This window comes from Planococcus citri, chromosome 4 (genome assembly GCF_950023065.1).
Source record: "Planococcus citri chromosome 4, ihPlaCitr1.1, whole genome shotgun sequence".
In the NCBI taxonomy this organism is placed as follows: Eukaryota; Metazoa; Arthropoda; class Insecta; order Hemiptera; family Pseudococcidae; genus Planococcus; species Planococcus citri.
This window is the reverse complement of record NC_088680.1, coordinates 22,045,208-22,062,259: the sequence shown is the minus strand read 5'-3', so window position 1 is coordinate 22,062,259 and position 17,052 is coordinate 22,045,208. Positions and strand designations below refer to the sequence as shown.

Here is a 17,052-nt window from a genome sequence, read left to right as displayed (position 1 = left end):
GCATCCAGCGACTTTTTTAAAATTACTAGAGCCTCCAGTAGATTTTTGAATCTTGAAATTCCCACAAAATTTTATCAAATGGATGTTGGGAAACTGAAATTCATTCTATTAACTAATTTCAATAGTCTACGAAGTCGACTACAGGTGAATTTCAAGTCGTTTTGAAGCCTCCAGCAACTTTTTGAAAATTACTGGAGCCTCCAGGAGATTTTTGAATCTTGAAAATTTCCCCAAAATTTCAACAAACGGAGATGGAGAGCCGAAATTCACTCTGCACTTCAATTTTAACACCCTCTTAAGACGACTTCAGGTGGGTTCAAGTCATGTTGGAGCCTCCAGTGACCTTTTGAAAATTACTGGAGTCTCCAGCAGATTTTTGTTACTTGAAGTTTGTACTAAAATTTATCAAATGGAGTTGAAAAGCCGAAACTTACTCCGCGTCGACTGCAGGTGGTTTCAAGTACCTAGTTTTAGAGCTTCCAGCTACTTTTTGGAAATTTAAATTATCCAAAAAACGTCATTAAACCTGTTCAATGAATCTTAATTACGTGCACTCGAGACTGGTGCTTGTTAATGATCTTAAATGACCGATAAGTTAATTATCCGCCATTTTTTTTTATAAATCGGCGTATTTCAGTTTAAAACATATTTTTGTGCATCGATTTTCGTATTTGAAAAATTTAAAAAATTGACACTTCTGCCTTCGTTCGAGGTAGAAAGATGATATTCAGTTGGCACCCCATTTTTGGCTTTTTTTCGAAGCGTACCCAGGCAATTTCAATTCATTTTGGAGCCTCCTGTGCCTTTTTATATTAACTTTAGCACGTGGCCTCCTATTGAATTTCGGATTTCCAATTCCATTTAATGAAATTTTGTGGGAATTTCAAGTTTCAAAAATCTACTGGAGGCTCCAGAACTGCTCCAAACGCGTTGGAACAGTTTCCAATCGATTTGGCAGGTCGAAAATAGGGTATATCCCAAATTTCAGTTTTCTAAGTCAGTTTAGTAAAATTTTGATTTTTTCCCTCATTTTTGGCTCAACTTTGATTTTCAAAAATTCACCAAAAATCGAAAAAGGCACTTAAGCACTTGAAATTTTGACAGGTGATAATTGTTTGTCTGCTCTTTCGATCTATTTTTGTACGGTTTGAAAAATTTCGTGCATGTCCTATGCTGGAACGCAAAATCTGCGATTTCGGAGGGCCACTTTTTTTTTTTGAGGACAAGGGCTAGAAATGTTCCTTAGGACACCTCGACTATGGATGCCTCCCTCGTTAATAAAATTTTTGGGTTTATTTTCGCTTGGAATTTTTTTTAGTATGGTATGAGTGCTCTGCTCATCATTTAAACAATCATTTTTCGTCTGCATTTATTAACTTTGGTAAAATTTCAATTCGAAAAAATGGTTCGATTCTGGGCGAAGGAGGATTAAGATCATTGGATCCATGCATAAAAGATATTTTGAGAAGAAGAATCATATCAACAATTATTATAGTAGTAAAATTGCTTGCAGTTTTTCACTACCTACGTCATAATCTCCTCCTTAAGAGCCCCAATGGCCAATAACTAATAATTTTCCTGTTGAACTAATTAATGACAAGTAATTTTTTTTCTACGAGTACCTGCCCGATTATGTACCTAATTACTAAAATCACTAATTAAGTACCTATTAAATAATTTTAAAATGCATGTGAAAAAAGAGAAATAACAATTCGCGAGTGAGCTTATTTTAATCACATTTGAACGTAGAAATCGGAAGCAGAATGTGATAACTGATAAGTATGCTTCATAGTCAACAAGTTGGTCACATACCTAATTATGCTTTATATAAGATACTTATACCTATTGTATTTGAAATTTAATGGGTAGCCAATTTTTTTGAACATTGCCATGAAACTTTATGAGCTGAGAATTCGATCAATACCGAACTCAACCCTGCTGTATATTTTTTTTGTTCAGTCCGCTTGGCATTATTCGACAAATCGGTGTTCGAAACGCTCTTCTTAAAATGCTGAAATTGATTATATTTGTGATTTTTTTGGATCGCGCGAATTCGTATAAAATACTCGGTATATTTCCTTTCCCACTTATAAGTCACTATCGTACTTTTGATCCTTTGATGATCGAGTTAGCTAATCGCGGTCATAATGTGACAGTTTACAATACTTTCCCAAAAACGTATACTATCGCTAATTACAACGACGTTGATATTTCCAACTGTTTTGGTCCTTCGGTGGCCTGGGACTTGGATCAAATGAAAAAATTAGACGTTAATCGCCTTGTCGCTGTTCCTGGGGCCCTACAACTGATTCCGAAATATGAACAAATCATCAGTTGCAAACCTTTAATGGATTTGTGGAATTCTACCGACGAAAAATTTGATCTTCTTATAGTTGAAATGTGTCATTATGATATTTTCTTGCTGTTTGGAAAACGTTTTGATGCGCCAATTGTTGCTTTTCATTCGCATATACCTTTTCCTTGGCATCATGAATTGATGGGATTGCTGAATAGTCCTTCATATTTACCCGTAGAATTCAGCGGATATACTTCGAAGATGAATTTTTTCCAAAGATTGATCAACGCTTTGCTGCATTTTCATGGCAATTTTTACTATGAAATTGGCAGTCGTAGAGTTTTCGATGAAATGGCGCCGAAAATTTTCAATCAGTTTGTGCCTAAAATGAAAGATCTGGCGAACAGCGTGAATTTATTGTTGTTCAATACTCATTATTCGATTAACTGGGCGATGCCGTTGGCACCTAATGTCAAGGAGGTTGGAGGTTTGATGATACAAAAGAGTAAACCGCTGCCAAAGGTGAGTCTTAGCATTTGAATAATCTCTCTCCTTCTTCATCGTGAAAATTTATGACGTACCATAACTGAAAATGAGAAAAGCTTAGATAACTGGCTATCGAGATTGCTGTGATTTATGTTTTATGTGTTTACATAGTCTTCATCCTATTTTAACGAATTATTCGCGTTCAAGTCTCGAGATAAGCCTTGCAATCATTAATTTCTCGTTTTCAGTTTTTTATCACCAAATTTATTTTTTTCATACTCGTACGAGTACTGTGTTTTCAAAACGAAGATAGTTATATGTACAGTTGTATAAGAACCATACTTTTCAGTTACGTTTACCTACATTTACTCGTACTTTGTCGAAATGCAGAAATTACTCTTAACGTTAAAATTCGCGATTTGTGTCGCCATAATTTTCTCAATTCGGCCAACAGTGTCAGTGAAAATTTTAGCAGTGATATCTCATCGATCTTTTAGCCATGCGAAAACATTTGAACCGTATTTTCTCAAATTAGCCGAAATGGGCCATCGTGTCACCGTCCTATCGTATTTTTCCTCCGACATAAAATCGGAAAATTACCGCGACATATTGATTACAAAATCGAACGACTCCAATTTGAGTTTTTTTCCTATCACACATTCGGTGAACAATGTAATCGTTGATTTGAATATGATGGTGAAAGTGGGCAAATCGTTCGAAAACGTTTTGAAGAGTGAGGCAGTGCAGGAATTATTCAATTCGGATGAAAAATTCGATTTATTTATCACCGAAGCGTTCATGTCTCGATTGTGTTCAGCTATAGCGGAGAAATATCGTATACCTTCTATTTATCTCAGCAGTAATATCATGTTTCCTAATAATGCCATTAATTTCGGCGATTACGTGAATCCTGCCTTTGTCGTAAGTCCTTTGGGTGGTTGTAGTTGGAAGATGGATTTTTTGCAGAGGTAAAAATACATATATATCAAGCAGTAGTTTCAATACATTATTGAGAGAATTCAATCACTTTGAATGATGATAATTTTTGTAAGTACGTATTTAAAAAGGGTTCAGCATTTTGCCAACGTTGTGACGAATATTATATGGTTTGAGGCTGCTGATAAATGGTCTACTCAACCAATCGCTGAGAAATATTTCGACCTGAATGGTAAATCATTAAAGGAGATTGAAAGTGAAGCCAGTATTGTGCTGGTCAATAGTCATTTTACTATTTCTGGATCCAGACCTGTAACTCCCAATATTATCGATGTAGGTGGCATTAATATATCGCCTGCGAAACCAATACCTTCGGTGAGTAATAAATCAGAAAATTTACATTTCAACATTTTATTTCGGGTTACTTAATAATTATTTGTGACTATTTATCATAATCATCTGTTCACATGTACTCATCTTTATTATGATATTTTTGAACTAAAATTTCCCTTACTTAGTATGTAGTTAAAAAAAAATGAAGATCTGAACCTATCCATTGGCTAATAACTTACAGGAAGGCCCCCCCCAAAAAAATTGTGAATAAGTAATTTAATAATTTTACCAATTTGTCCAATAAAATTGACCGGGTTTCCAGATCTTACTCTTATTATACATTATCCATGTACATATATTTCTTCAATTAAGCATAGGTACTATTCGTTTGATCACTTTGATTTTCCTCAGGATTTCAAACAACTTCTTCCTTTGTACTCCGTTGTACGCCTTCTCCAGATCAACAAAGCACATGTGGGTTTCTAGTTATATTCTTGTCTCTTCTCCATCAGCAGCTTTGTTGCATATATCCCATCTTGATTCTTCTTGCTAGCATCTTTGCTAGTATTTTGTAAGCAGCATTTAGTAGACTAATTTCATGGAAGTTTCCTGGGTCATTTTGGTCTCCTTTTTTGAAAATGAGTATTACAATTGTAGTATGGAAGTCTTCGGGTATGGTAGCGCCTGATAGTATTTTATTGTAGATAGCTAGCAGTCTCTTCCTAACTGTTATTGTGGCATTCTTGAATAAGTCTGTTAGTAACTTATTGCTGCCTGGGGCTTTTCCATTTCTGGAGCTTTTCAATGCTCCATCTAGTTCTTCCCAAGAGAATGGCTCATACTTGTTCTCCTCATGGTTTGCCACTTCGACTTCATTGTTGGCATCACTCCATAGGTTCGCGTAGTATTTGACCATTTTTCACAGTCTGGTGGGGCAATATTGGCTCTGTGTACCTCATCTTCCAATATTCTTTTGATTATTTTGTACATTTTTGGTTTCAGTTTAGGGTGGTTGCGGGTTAGATGCCGGTGTGGTCACCAATCGCTCCCTATCAACTCTTTCTGAAAACTGATTAGCACAGACTATGCCTTAAGGTGAACATAGTTTGTGTTAAAGTTTTGATCGGTGACGGTTATTGTTAACCTGGTTTGATATGCAAACAAAAAAATTTGTGTAAGTAAAACCAGTGATACTTTTTTCATGTAATTTTTGAAACTCATTTTTTCTCCAGAAAAAGTGTTTAAAAACTGCATGTAAGTATCTCACGCATAAGTATATACCTTGAACTAACATATTCTTGCAAATTTACGAAAATATGTTTCAATTCTGGTATGAAAATTGACCTCGCAATCTGACCCATCATTTCGGGATAGATGCCGGTTTTTGTGATCAGGATAGATACCCATAGTAATTAAATGGGAGTGAGGAAGGTGAAATTTTTTTTTGTCAATACTGCAGCAAAAAGTCCAAAAATGATGGGTTTTAAAATATTTTCAACTGGCTTGGTCAATTTTTGGAATTACGTTCATTTTTAACACATATTGTCAATTCTCAAAAACACCTTTTTTATCTTTTGATTAATTGAACTTCCATTGTGAATTTTTGATGTTCATTTGATTTGTTGTGCATGAAATGAAAGAATTTCATCGAATTCAATCTTCCAGGAGCCTTTTTTGGGTGGGTTTTGGGTAGAGGCATCTATCCCACACCAAATCGGCATCTAACCCGCACTGGGGGGATAGATGCCAGTCAGTGCGGGTTAGATGCCGGTCAAAAACTGACCTTGTTTTTTTTTCAAATTGCAAAAAAACTAATGGATAAAAAAAATTGCGGTTCTAGTATAATATAGAGGAATTATTGCTCTACCGATTCGCGCAAATTTGAAAACATTTCAATGGAAATTATGGTAGTAAGGCTCAAAAAACCGCAAAACACCGGCATCTAACCCCCAACTAGGGGCATCTAACCCGCAACCACCCTATATGTATCCCTCTCCATGTTTGCCACAAACCTTTTGTATTGTTCCTGTCATGTTTCTTTTATCATCTTTCTTATCTTGCGGCACTGTTCTTTGTAGCTTATTTTGTCTTGTTCATTCTTTGAGCTCATCCACTTCTGGAAAAGGTTTTGTTTCCTCTTCACTTCTCTTTATAGTTCATCGTTCCAGATTTTCAGCTTTTTGTGGTTTTGCCTACTTGATCTTTCTCCTAGTACCTCCTCTACTGCTCTCTGTACAATAGTTTTCAGGCATACCCACTCCTTTTCTATATCATCTATCCTCTTCTATTGGTAGCTCTTTTTCAATGATTTCCATTCTTCTTTTGTACAGCCAGTTTGTTACTGAATGTTACAACTATACAAATTTTTGGCATAGGAGAGAGAGGAGTAAAATTGGGTGAATTTTTTCAGCTCTAAATTAATTTTTTGTCCCCCCAGAGGTGTATTGTAACTTTTTCCTATCCGACTAGTTTGATTTTTTTTTGATCAATTCATTTAGATAGGTACCAGGTACCTAAGTGACAATATTTTTTTTTTGAAGCATCACAAAATCATGAAAACAGTATAGCTAAGGTTACCAGATGAAAAAATTCATGAAAACAAAAAATGTTCTTTATTAAATTTATACTATCAATTGAGGTACTTAGGTAACATTACAAAATCTGAGAGGTAAATTGGGCTGGGTTTGTATTTGTTCGCAAAGGGTGTTTTAAATTTCAAAAATATTGTATGAAATGACATTTGTAAAATTTTCGAGCGGGCTTATAGTTCAAGTATTCATTCATTTTTTGGTTACAGTTCTTGAATGCCACTTCCCCTCCCACCAATTTTGAAGAAAATGCGAAAACCCATGAAAAATGATGTAAAATATTGATTCCTATTAATTCAAAGTCTCTGACTTCAATTATCTGTTTATTTTTTGAATTCAGCCCCTCAGTGTTCGTTCAATCACTCGTTTTTTTCAAAATGGGTGGATGAGGAGTAGGTGTGGTTGAAATTTGATTACATTCTCGGAAAAATCCGAAAAGGTCATCAAGAAAATCTTTAGACGCATCGATCGAGTTGAAATTGAAGACGAGAGTGGAATGGGGACAGAAGAAGGGGGAGAGGAATCTGCGATAAAACTTTTTAAACCATTGCACTTTTTATAAAATATTTATTTTCTGCCAGAAATGAAGTACATATAATATTGTTTTGTCAAATTCTACCGAATTCTGAAAAATTTATAGTTTTTTCGAGGCATTTTTGAAAATTTCCAAGTTCACCATCACGAAGTATAAATTGATTTTTGGTCGGATATGATATCGTCTAAATATATTTTTTTTATTTGAAAATGCTTCGTGTTTATTTGAATTTGTGGGGGGGGAGGGGAACGGAAGGGGCAACATATTGGAAAATTTGGAAGAAAAAAGAGAAAAAGACTATAGGAAATAAAATTTCAAGAGTTATTTTTTGCAAAGGTAAAAAGCTAGATATCTAAAGTGATTTCCTTGTGAAGTAAGTACTTTTTGTGGTAGTAGGGGAAAAATTTACACTTACCCGAGAAGTGTTGTTGCGTTATCTCTTAAGGAGCGATGATTTATGTCTGAAATAACGAAATAGAATGTCAAAGTGATAATACAAACCTATTTTAATGTTTCTTTGGTCTTATCAATTTGCAATATTATTTATTGAACTAGGATGAAAATTGTCCATCTTAGCACCCAATGACCCAAACTTCTTCAGTTATTCGAATTAAAGTTAAGCTTGCGTTCAAGTTTCGCGTATAAAAACATTTTATTAGAGTGTTTATTTATAATGTTGTTACAATTCCAATTGTTCTTTGGTTCGTTATTGTTATTCGTGCAATTGTCAAAATGCATTTTGGCCTATCACATCCTCGCAGTTTCTCCATTCGAATCGTACAGTCATTTTAGAAACATGGAACCTATTTTATTAGAACTAGCCAAACGAGGACACCACGTAACTGTAGTATCGAATTATCCTCAAAAAACTACAGTATCAAATTACTTCGATATCGACTTGAAATCTTGCAATTCTGGTGCCATTAAAAATCTTAGCTTTGCAACTTTTCCAACGGAATCTACCAGTATGATAAGATTAATTGACATGTTGAGTAAAATTTATAAACGTATTGATACAGCAGAATGCTACTTGAATGTAGAATCGTTTCAAAAATTACTGCAATCCAATCGAAAGTTCGATTTAGTTATGTGGGAATATTTTCATACCAGATTGTATGACGTGCTGGGGTTTGTGTTCAAAGCTCCGGTGATTCATGTTATCAGTGTGCCCATCTTACCTCCTTGGATTTCATGGGACTATGGGAATCCTCAAAATCCATCTTATATCAAGCATTTTTTTTCCGAAGCGAATCGAAAAATGAATTTCTCAGAAAGAGTTCAAAATATTGTTGAAGTGGCAATCATGCTGTTAACTGATGAGTTGTTTTATTCGAGAAAAGCTCAAGAATTAGCGTATCGTCATTTTGGATCACATATTCCTGTTTTGGAAAAATTGACGAGAAATGCGTCTCTTGCGTTGGTGAATTCTCATTATTCGATTACTGGTGTTCGGCCATTGGTTCCAAATGTAATAGAAATTGGAGGCATTAATCTTAAACATGTTGGAGTTGTGCCAGAGGTAATTTTTTTCAAGGGCTTTTGTGGCCTTATTTTATGTTTTTTTTTTCAGAATTTTAAAATTTTATCTAGATTCTTTGACATTTTCGTATATTTGGAGATGCTTATTCTTCGTAAATTTTTTTCGAGTTTTTTTAGTCTTCTTGAAAATATTATTTTTCTGTCATTTTTTGGAGTCAGAAAAATGCCCCCAATTTTTTGACATATTTCAATGAAAAATTTCTAACAAAAAAATCACAACGCTGTTTCATGAATTTTTAAAATGTTTTTCATACCTTTACGTTTTCGAAACAACAGTTTTAAATTTTTGAACGACAATAAATCTGATTTCTTGATGGTAAACTTGAAGTTGAAAATAATGAGTCATAACCAGTTTCGTAGTACCTACTCGTCAGATTCAACGTGGAATGTTTGCAATTATGATGCCATAACCATTCCCTCGTCTCGTTGTGATAGATAAAGTCGTTACTTCGTAGTTTATTTTTTTTGCGATAATAATGTTGTTTCTAATTTTAATAAGTGTGCTGTGCCCTGCAGTTTACTCGTATAATATATTAGGACTGTTCACATCGCCTATGAAAAGCCATCACATCGTGTACGATTCTCTAATGACTGAATTAGCCCGCCGTGGACATAATGTTACTATTTATTCGGCCGTCTCGAGATCGAGAAAACACTCTATTCCGCTTTATCACGAAATTGATATATCCGCGTGTTTCGGCAAACCCTCCGAGATGTCGAATTTCACTCGATTGCAATCATCCGTGTACCGTGATTTTCGCACAATTTCCTTAATTTTCACCGTTCTCCCTTCGTACAACCAGATTAAAAATTGTGGACCTCTCATGGAGCTTAAGAATACTTCGATGAAATACGACGTTTTAATAGCGGAATTCTTCAACACGGATTTCTTTTTCCTATTTGGATATCATCTCGGTATACCTAGTATCGCTTTTCATTCCAATGCTCTGAATGGTTATCAAAGTGATGCTTTGGGATTGCCTTATACTCCTTCGTACATTCCGAATATTCTCAGCGGGTATACTTCGAAGATGAACTTCTCGCAGAGATTGAATAATGCTTGGTACTTTTGGTACTCGTTGTACGCTTTCACTCGCGACTCTCGTGGAAAATATGATGCGATTTCGAAGGAGATTTTTGGTCCTGGTACTCCACCGTTGAGAGAAGTAGCTAAGAATATTAGCTTGATGTTTTCCTATGTTCATTTTTCGTTGAATTATGTCAGACCTATGGTTCCGAATGTTGTGGAAATTGGCGGATTGAATATTGAACCGAGTGAGCCGTTGCCTCAGGTTTGTATAAATGTATTTTTGTGGATATGGTGTAGTTCGGTTTTGTTTGATTCTCAAAGAAATTATTCTCTGTTGGAATTGACATAATTTAAGTATGGGGCAAGAATATACCTACGCACTGGGTATGTAAGTGAAAAAAGGACTTCGTTCTTTCCCTCGGATTCAACTTCAAATCCAAAATTTGTACTTTTTTGAAAGTAGATGAGCTGTCCTTGATTTTCAAAGGTTCACAGATCATCAGAATGTTGAAAATATTTAAAATAGCTGAACTTTAGGTGCTGTGCTTACCAAAAATTCTACCGTTTGTCAAAATTGCAGGAAAAGTCTCGTTTCTTCCTAAAAATTGTTGCTTTTTTGCATTCATTTCAAAATTTTTAAAAATTACCCAAATGTCTCGCTTATTCGCACAAAAATTGGAAAAAAGTCTCTCTTTTTCCACTATAGTTGCTTAAATCGTTTTTTTGGAAATAATTGCTAGAAGGTCCAACATTTTGGTGATTTTTGCCAGAAATTGCTATAAATGTCACTGTTTTTCCAAAAATTGCTCAAACGCCTCGCTTTTTGTTGGCAAAAATTACCAAAAAGTCTTGTTGTTTCACCAAAAAGTTGCAATAAAGTCTGGCTCTCTCGACAAAAATTGCGAAAAATGAAATACTTTCATTATATTCTTTTGTCAGTAGTTATTTCCAAAATGTCCTGCTTTTTGATGGTTTTGTCTGCTTTTTGACAGAAATTCTCGTTTTGAATTTCACTCCCTCTTCCCCCCCACCATCAAAAAAATAACCTAAAAATCTTGTTTTTTACCAAAAAATTGCAAAAACAAGTCTCACTTTCTTGACAGAAACTAGAATTTTTTTTTGCCAATTAGGTACTCATATTTCCAGATCCAGAGTTTCCTGTTTTCTTTTCTGAAAATGCCAGCCTTGCTTTCAGTCAAGAATCCTCAATTCTTATCAAAATTGATAAACAGCTTGATTCTTTTCGCCAAAAATGACTAAAAAGTTTCAAAAAAGTCTCACTTATTTCTCGACGAAAATTGCAAAAAAAAGTTACGAATTAATTTCTAAAATTTTCTGCTTTTTGCTAAAAATGTCAACCTTGCTTCTCTAAAAGAATTCTCGCTTTTTCAAAAACGGACCAAAATCAGTCGAAAAATTCCCAATTTTACCTAAAATTATTAGCTTTGCTTTTTGCCAAAAAAATGATTAAAATAATCGGTTTTGGCTCCCAGTGAATTAATCTGGTTTTTTTTTTGCCAAAAATTTCCGTTTTATTTGCTAAAGAATAACTGTAAAATTTTGTTCTTTGCAAAAAATTCTGACTTTTAAAAATTTACAAAAATTAAAAAAACTTGGCATTTACAAAAATTGTCGTTTTTTTTGCAAAAAATTCCAAAAAGTCTCACCTTTTTTTTCAAAAATTGTTCAGAAGGCACTTTTTACTGCCAGAAATTGCCAAAAAGTCTTTCTTTTTGCTAAAATTGCCGAGGTCTCGCTTTTTTTTAAATCAAAACGTTGCAGAATTATTCAACCTTTTAAAATTGAAAAGCAGAACTTTTTTTTTGATTTTTTTGGAGTGAAGGAGGAGGTGATTTCTTCTGCATTTGAATGCTTTTCTTGCCTTTTGGCATTTTATTGGTCAATTTTTGGTTACTACTCGTAATTCAAACTTTTTTGGATGACAAGGTATTCACACACTTTTCTCATTCTCCCAATAAATCTTATACAATGGAATTATTAAAGTCAAAAAATATATGTATTGACTTAATGTAAGTTTTTTTTTTCAAAAATTTTTTGTCAAAATTTGGATTTTGAAAATTTTAAAATGTACCTATTTATTTTGACCAAATTTTGAATTATATGAATTTTGTATTACGAGTATTTCTCAGATTTTTAATTCCAAAAAAAATTAATACATACCTAAATGTACCTACTGCTCATATACTTTTTAAAAATGTCAACTGTCGATTTTTTTGTTTCTGAGCTCTACTCAACCTTTCTGTTGGGTTATGTGAAGATCCCGAAACAGCTAAAATACGAGTAGGAAAGATCAAAATAGTGGTTGCAAAATTTTTGAAAAAAGATGCCTTCAAATGTTTCCAAATAAATCAATAGTATCTCATTAATCAAATAATAATAATTACCTCATAGTTCACTCTTCGTTCAATCTCAAAACCTAAGAACGTTTCACTTTTCTGAATTTTTTTTTGGGTCAACTCAAAAGTGAACTGGAACTTGGTTTTATTCATGTCGAAAGTGTTACAAATGTTACAATCAACATTAAAATTTATTGCATCTCATTAACTAAGTTTTCTTTTTTTAAAAAAATGAAGGCCAAGGGTTTATGATTATGGTATAGGTAACGTGGAAAGAATTTAGTATTTTCACCAATTTATGTTTTAGGTAGGTACTGAAAGTTCGTAATTTTGAAAAAAAGCATAAATTTTATTGTAGGTAGAGGTACTCATTCTCTTCAAGGTTTTTTTTTGAAGGGGGGATACGTTTTGTGGTCTTATCTTGTTGATGGTTGTGAGTTTGTGGAACAAAAGCTTTGTGAGTAGGTATTTCTATTTAGACAAAGTTTTCACTCTAATAAATGAGATATTTAGTTCATTTAGTTTTTTCGCGTATCGAACTAACCTTTTCACTTTGTTTTTATATTATCGTTTTTAATTCTTTCGCATCACTAATGTTACACAAAGTGTGTTTATTTTTGCTCCACGTGACTTCGATCAGCAGTTATAACATTTTGGGATTATTTCCTTTGCGTGTAAAAAGTCATTATTTAATATTCGATGCTCTAATGACCGAGTTATCCAGACGTGGACATATTGTAACCAACTATAATACTTTCGTGAAAAATCACTCGATTTCAAACTACCACGAGGTCGATATCACTCATTGCTTCGATGCACCTGACATGTCGACGTTGTTGACCAAAAAAACGCCAATAAAACATGGAAATTTCACGTTGAACGTTCAACTGTCATACGACCAAGTGAAAAAATGCACTCCCTTGATGAACCTGCTGAATACAAGTGTCAAATACGATGTCATGATCACTGAAATTTTCAACACCGAGTTCTTCGTTTTATTTGCCCTTGAATTGGGTATTCCAGTGATCGGGTTTCATCCAAATTCTTTGAATATTTTTCAAAGTCGAATGGTTGGGGTACCCTGTAATCCATCCTACATTCCTAACCCTTGGACCGGATACGGTCCGAAGATGAATTTCGTTCAGAGATTGTACAACACGATGATGAGTTTATATAGTGTTTTTGCCTACAATTCGGTCCGTCAAGAGTATAATGGAATTTCTAGAAGAATTTTTGGTTCTAATACTTCACAGTTGGAGAATCTGAGTGAAAATATTGGTCTCATGTTTTCGTACGCTCATTTTTCAGTCAATACTGTCAGATCTTTGGTACCTAATGTTGTAGAAGTTGGTGGATTGAATATCGGGCCCAGTCGGCCTTTGCCTCAGGTTTGTTTCGTTGTGTGATTGATTATAGGTGTGTGGGTACTTTTTTTTTCTTCAAAATTCGTATCTCGAATGTTACTTTATTACTTACGTCATTTTTCGTGTTACCTATCTCTACGTTGTCTTATCTAAATTGAACTAAGTATCGCACTATTATAAATTAAATTATAGGATGCAAGGTTTCATACTTGATAGACATTGAGTTGGTACCTTCAGTAATGCAGTTGGTCTTGATAAATGAAAAATTTATAATTTTATTTATTCAGTTTGCTGACTCGTTGAACGTTGTTTTTACTCGATTCGTTTTCAATTCAGTCACATTTACGATGTTTAATTGCTACAAAACGTGTTTAGTTTCTCTTTTCGTGGCTTCGGTCAGCTCTTATAATATCCTGGGATTATTTCCTTTGCCTATGAAGAGTCACTACTTGGTATTCGATGCTTTGATGATCGAGTTATCCAGACGTGGACATAACGTAACCAACTACAATACATTCGTGAAGAATTACTCCATGTCCAATTATCACGAAGTTGATATCACTCATTGCTTCGATGCACCAGATATGTCCAATCTGTTGACCTGCAGCAAAGGTCCACCAAAACCAGGTCATTTCATGCTGAAAGTTCACCAGTCATACGATCAAATAACGAAATGCATTCCATTGATGAACCTGTTGAACACAACCGTCAAGTACGATGTCATTATCACAGAAATCTTCAACACAGAGTTCTTCGTTTTATTCGGTGTTGAATTGGGTATTTCAGTTATCGCTTTTCATGCCAATTCCTTGAGTAATATTCATGGTAGAATGATTGGATTATCCAGCAATCCATCCTACATTCCTAATCTCTGGAGTGGATATATTTCAAACTCAAAGATGAATTTTCTTCAGAGATTGCGCAATATGATGCTAAATTTCTACGGTATTTTTTGGTACAATTTAGTTCGTCGAGAATACAATGAAATTGCTGAAAGGATTTTTGGTTCGGATGTGCCACAATTAGAAAATCTAGCTGGAAATATTAGCTTTATGTTTTCTTATGCTCACTTTGCCATCAATTCTGTAAGACCTCTGGTACCAAATGTTGCAGAAGTTGGCGGATTAAATATTAGGTCCAGTCAACCACTGCCTCAGGTTTGTTTGTACAAATACAAATAATTAGATGGTGTTAGTTGCTAGTCCTAACATAGGTTAGATGACATTATCGCGATATTCTCAACACAACATATTTGATAGGTTGATCAATAATATGGGGTCATTCCATGCAAAGGCCACAAAATGACTCCTCATTTTTCAAATTTGGTCCAAAAACTTGAGCTCCAGAATTTTTTTTCTGAACCAACTTTTTTCGTTCCACTTGACTCGATGATGTGTTCAAGTGGAACAGACGGGTGAGTCAAGTTGAACAAAGAGTTTCCCATGAGAAAATTATAGAAAATTCACATATCGCACCTCGGGAGTAATAAGTTGACATCTCAAAAAAATTGATTTTGATGTTTTTGCATTTTTGGGGCTTGTATGACCCCCCTCAACCAAAAATAACACTTTGAGTTGGGTACATTATCTAGATCATGTAAAAACCCCAAATGGCCTAACTCAAAATCCCAACAACATTGCAAGTTGTTTGGAGTTATAAGGTGACATCTCAAAAAACTCCACCTTTTTTGAGCAAATTTCGTACATACAAAGTGTTAACAAACAGTTTTGATTGTTTTGAATGTTTGTCAGTTAGAAATAGTCACAAGGAGTGCATTTTTTATTGGTTTGTACCAAATGGAAAAAAATTTTAAATCGATCACTTTTCAGAAAAATGAATTTGCACGTATAATGAAATTTTAGTTTTTTGAGAAAAACTCAAAAACTAAGCACTCTAGAAAAAAACTAACGACAGTATGTCGATTGGAAATTTAATTCTCTACAACTTTGTTAACATGAAATTTTTTTTGGACGCTTCCTTCCGCCTCCACATTAACTTTAATGAAAGGTTCTAACTCAAAATGTTTTCCAAACATTGAAATATTTCCTCTTTAAGATTTTATTTTTCAAAGCGTTCTTATGCTAAATGAAGGTAGGCTAGCAGATCTTTAAAATGAGGTGCTATTCATTCCTCACAATTAATTACAAGTTGATAAAAATAATGAATCAAGTTTTTAAAAAAAAGAAAATCACTCTCCTGTAAAATTTCACTTTTTTGAGATGTCACCTTATTACTCCCAAGGTGCGATATGATTCTGAATTTTGGTGAAAGATCTAAAATTAGCATTTTGAGGCAATTTTTAAAATCACAAATGTTCCTGTCAAGAGAAAACTATTGAACCAATGAGTTCAATTTTGTACAGTGATGCAAATTAGCGTGTTATTTCGAAATTAATGCCATTTTTCAAAAAAATCATTTTTGACCTCCTTTTTCTCAATTTTAAAATTTCTGTCCCCAGTACCTTCCCCCCAATAAAAAATTTTTGTTGTGCCATAGAAAAGGGATCATTTACATCATAATTGCTATTACTATGAAAAATCTCAAGCAAATAAGTTCATTTGAAGAGGCTGTGGCCTTGTCAATGGTAGCATTACAATTCATAGTCAGTTTGTTAATTGCGAGTGAGAGAATTTTTTTTCAAATGTTCATCTACACATTGGTAAAATATCTCAAAAATGCAAAAATTTCCATTTTGAATGAAATTATTTATTTTAGGGCGCTTCAGCATCTGGGCTTTTTTGCGTCCACAATACGTTTACATTATAAACAAAATGAACCAAGTACAGACAACATAACGAGTAAAAAATATTATTCACAAAATAACATAGCAAAAAAAATAAATATTTACTAAATGAAGTCGTAGATCCCAATGCATTTTAAAAAGGTGAAAAACTTCTGACATATATCTTCATCATCTGTTTGAACATATTCATAAGTAAGCTCCCTTAGAATTTGATCTCTAGCTGTCTTTCTTATATTTGGGACCATTGATTTTTTACGTAAAAATCAATGTTTGGGACAGTGGTTAATCAGGTGTATGATGGTAATTGGCACTCCACAGGGGCCACATTGTTCCAGTTGCTTGTCTTTAAAAAGTTGAGAATGAGTATAGGCAGTATGCCCAATTTGTAATCTGATTAGCACTACTTCTTCTCTCCTACTTTTTTTGTATGGTGTAACCCTTGAATCAGAACAGAGTCTTGTTTTATGCACTTGATATTTTATGGCATTTGTGTTTTCCTGATCTATCTATGTGAGGATTAATCAGCAGATCTCTACAACGACAGCCAATAGGGTGATAAGTAGTAGTGTATACTTTTCTTCCAGTGAAGAGTAAAACATTTTGTAAAAATTAGGATGGATTGGAGAATTTTCAACTTTCAGGTACCACTTTAACATAAGCTGATCTCTCCTCTGTGATAAAGGAAGTATTCCAGTCTCTTCGAATAGCTTGGTTATTGGGCTGGTACAAAAAGCTCCTGAGCAGAGTTAAAGTACTTGATTTGCCACTGAGTTTAGTTTTTTCAATTCAGTCTTAGATGCAGTATTATTGTATTATTGATCCATAATCAAAGATAGATTGCACAT

The 17,052-nt window shown here is 34.1% G+C and overlaps 1 protein-coding gene across 10 annotated transcripts in view; it reads left to right on the top strand.

Annotated features, from left to right (window-relative positions):
• The window catches only part of LOC135844663 (UDP-glycosyltransferase UGT5-like), a 448,533-nt gene that overhangs the window by 81,463 nt on the left and 350,018 nt on the right, over positions 1 to 17,052 (top strand). Inside the window, exon 1 of one of the 10 annotated variants that reach the window (XM_065362972.1) lies at positions 2,105 to 2,818. The exons of 7 other annotated variants lie outside the window; for them this stretch is intronic. In XM_065362972.1, coding sequence (XP_065219044.1) covers positions 2,120 to 2,818 — 699 coding nt within the window. In that variant the 5' untranslated portion in view covers positions 2,105 to 2,119. Of the gene's footprint in view, positions 1 to 2,104; positions 2,819 to 9,149; positions 10,006 to 13,796; positions 14,622 to 17,052 lie in introns of those variants that run through there. 2 more of the 10 variants (XM_065362962.1, XM_065362927.1) reach the window with 2 other exon arrangements.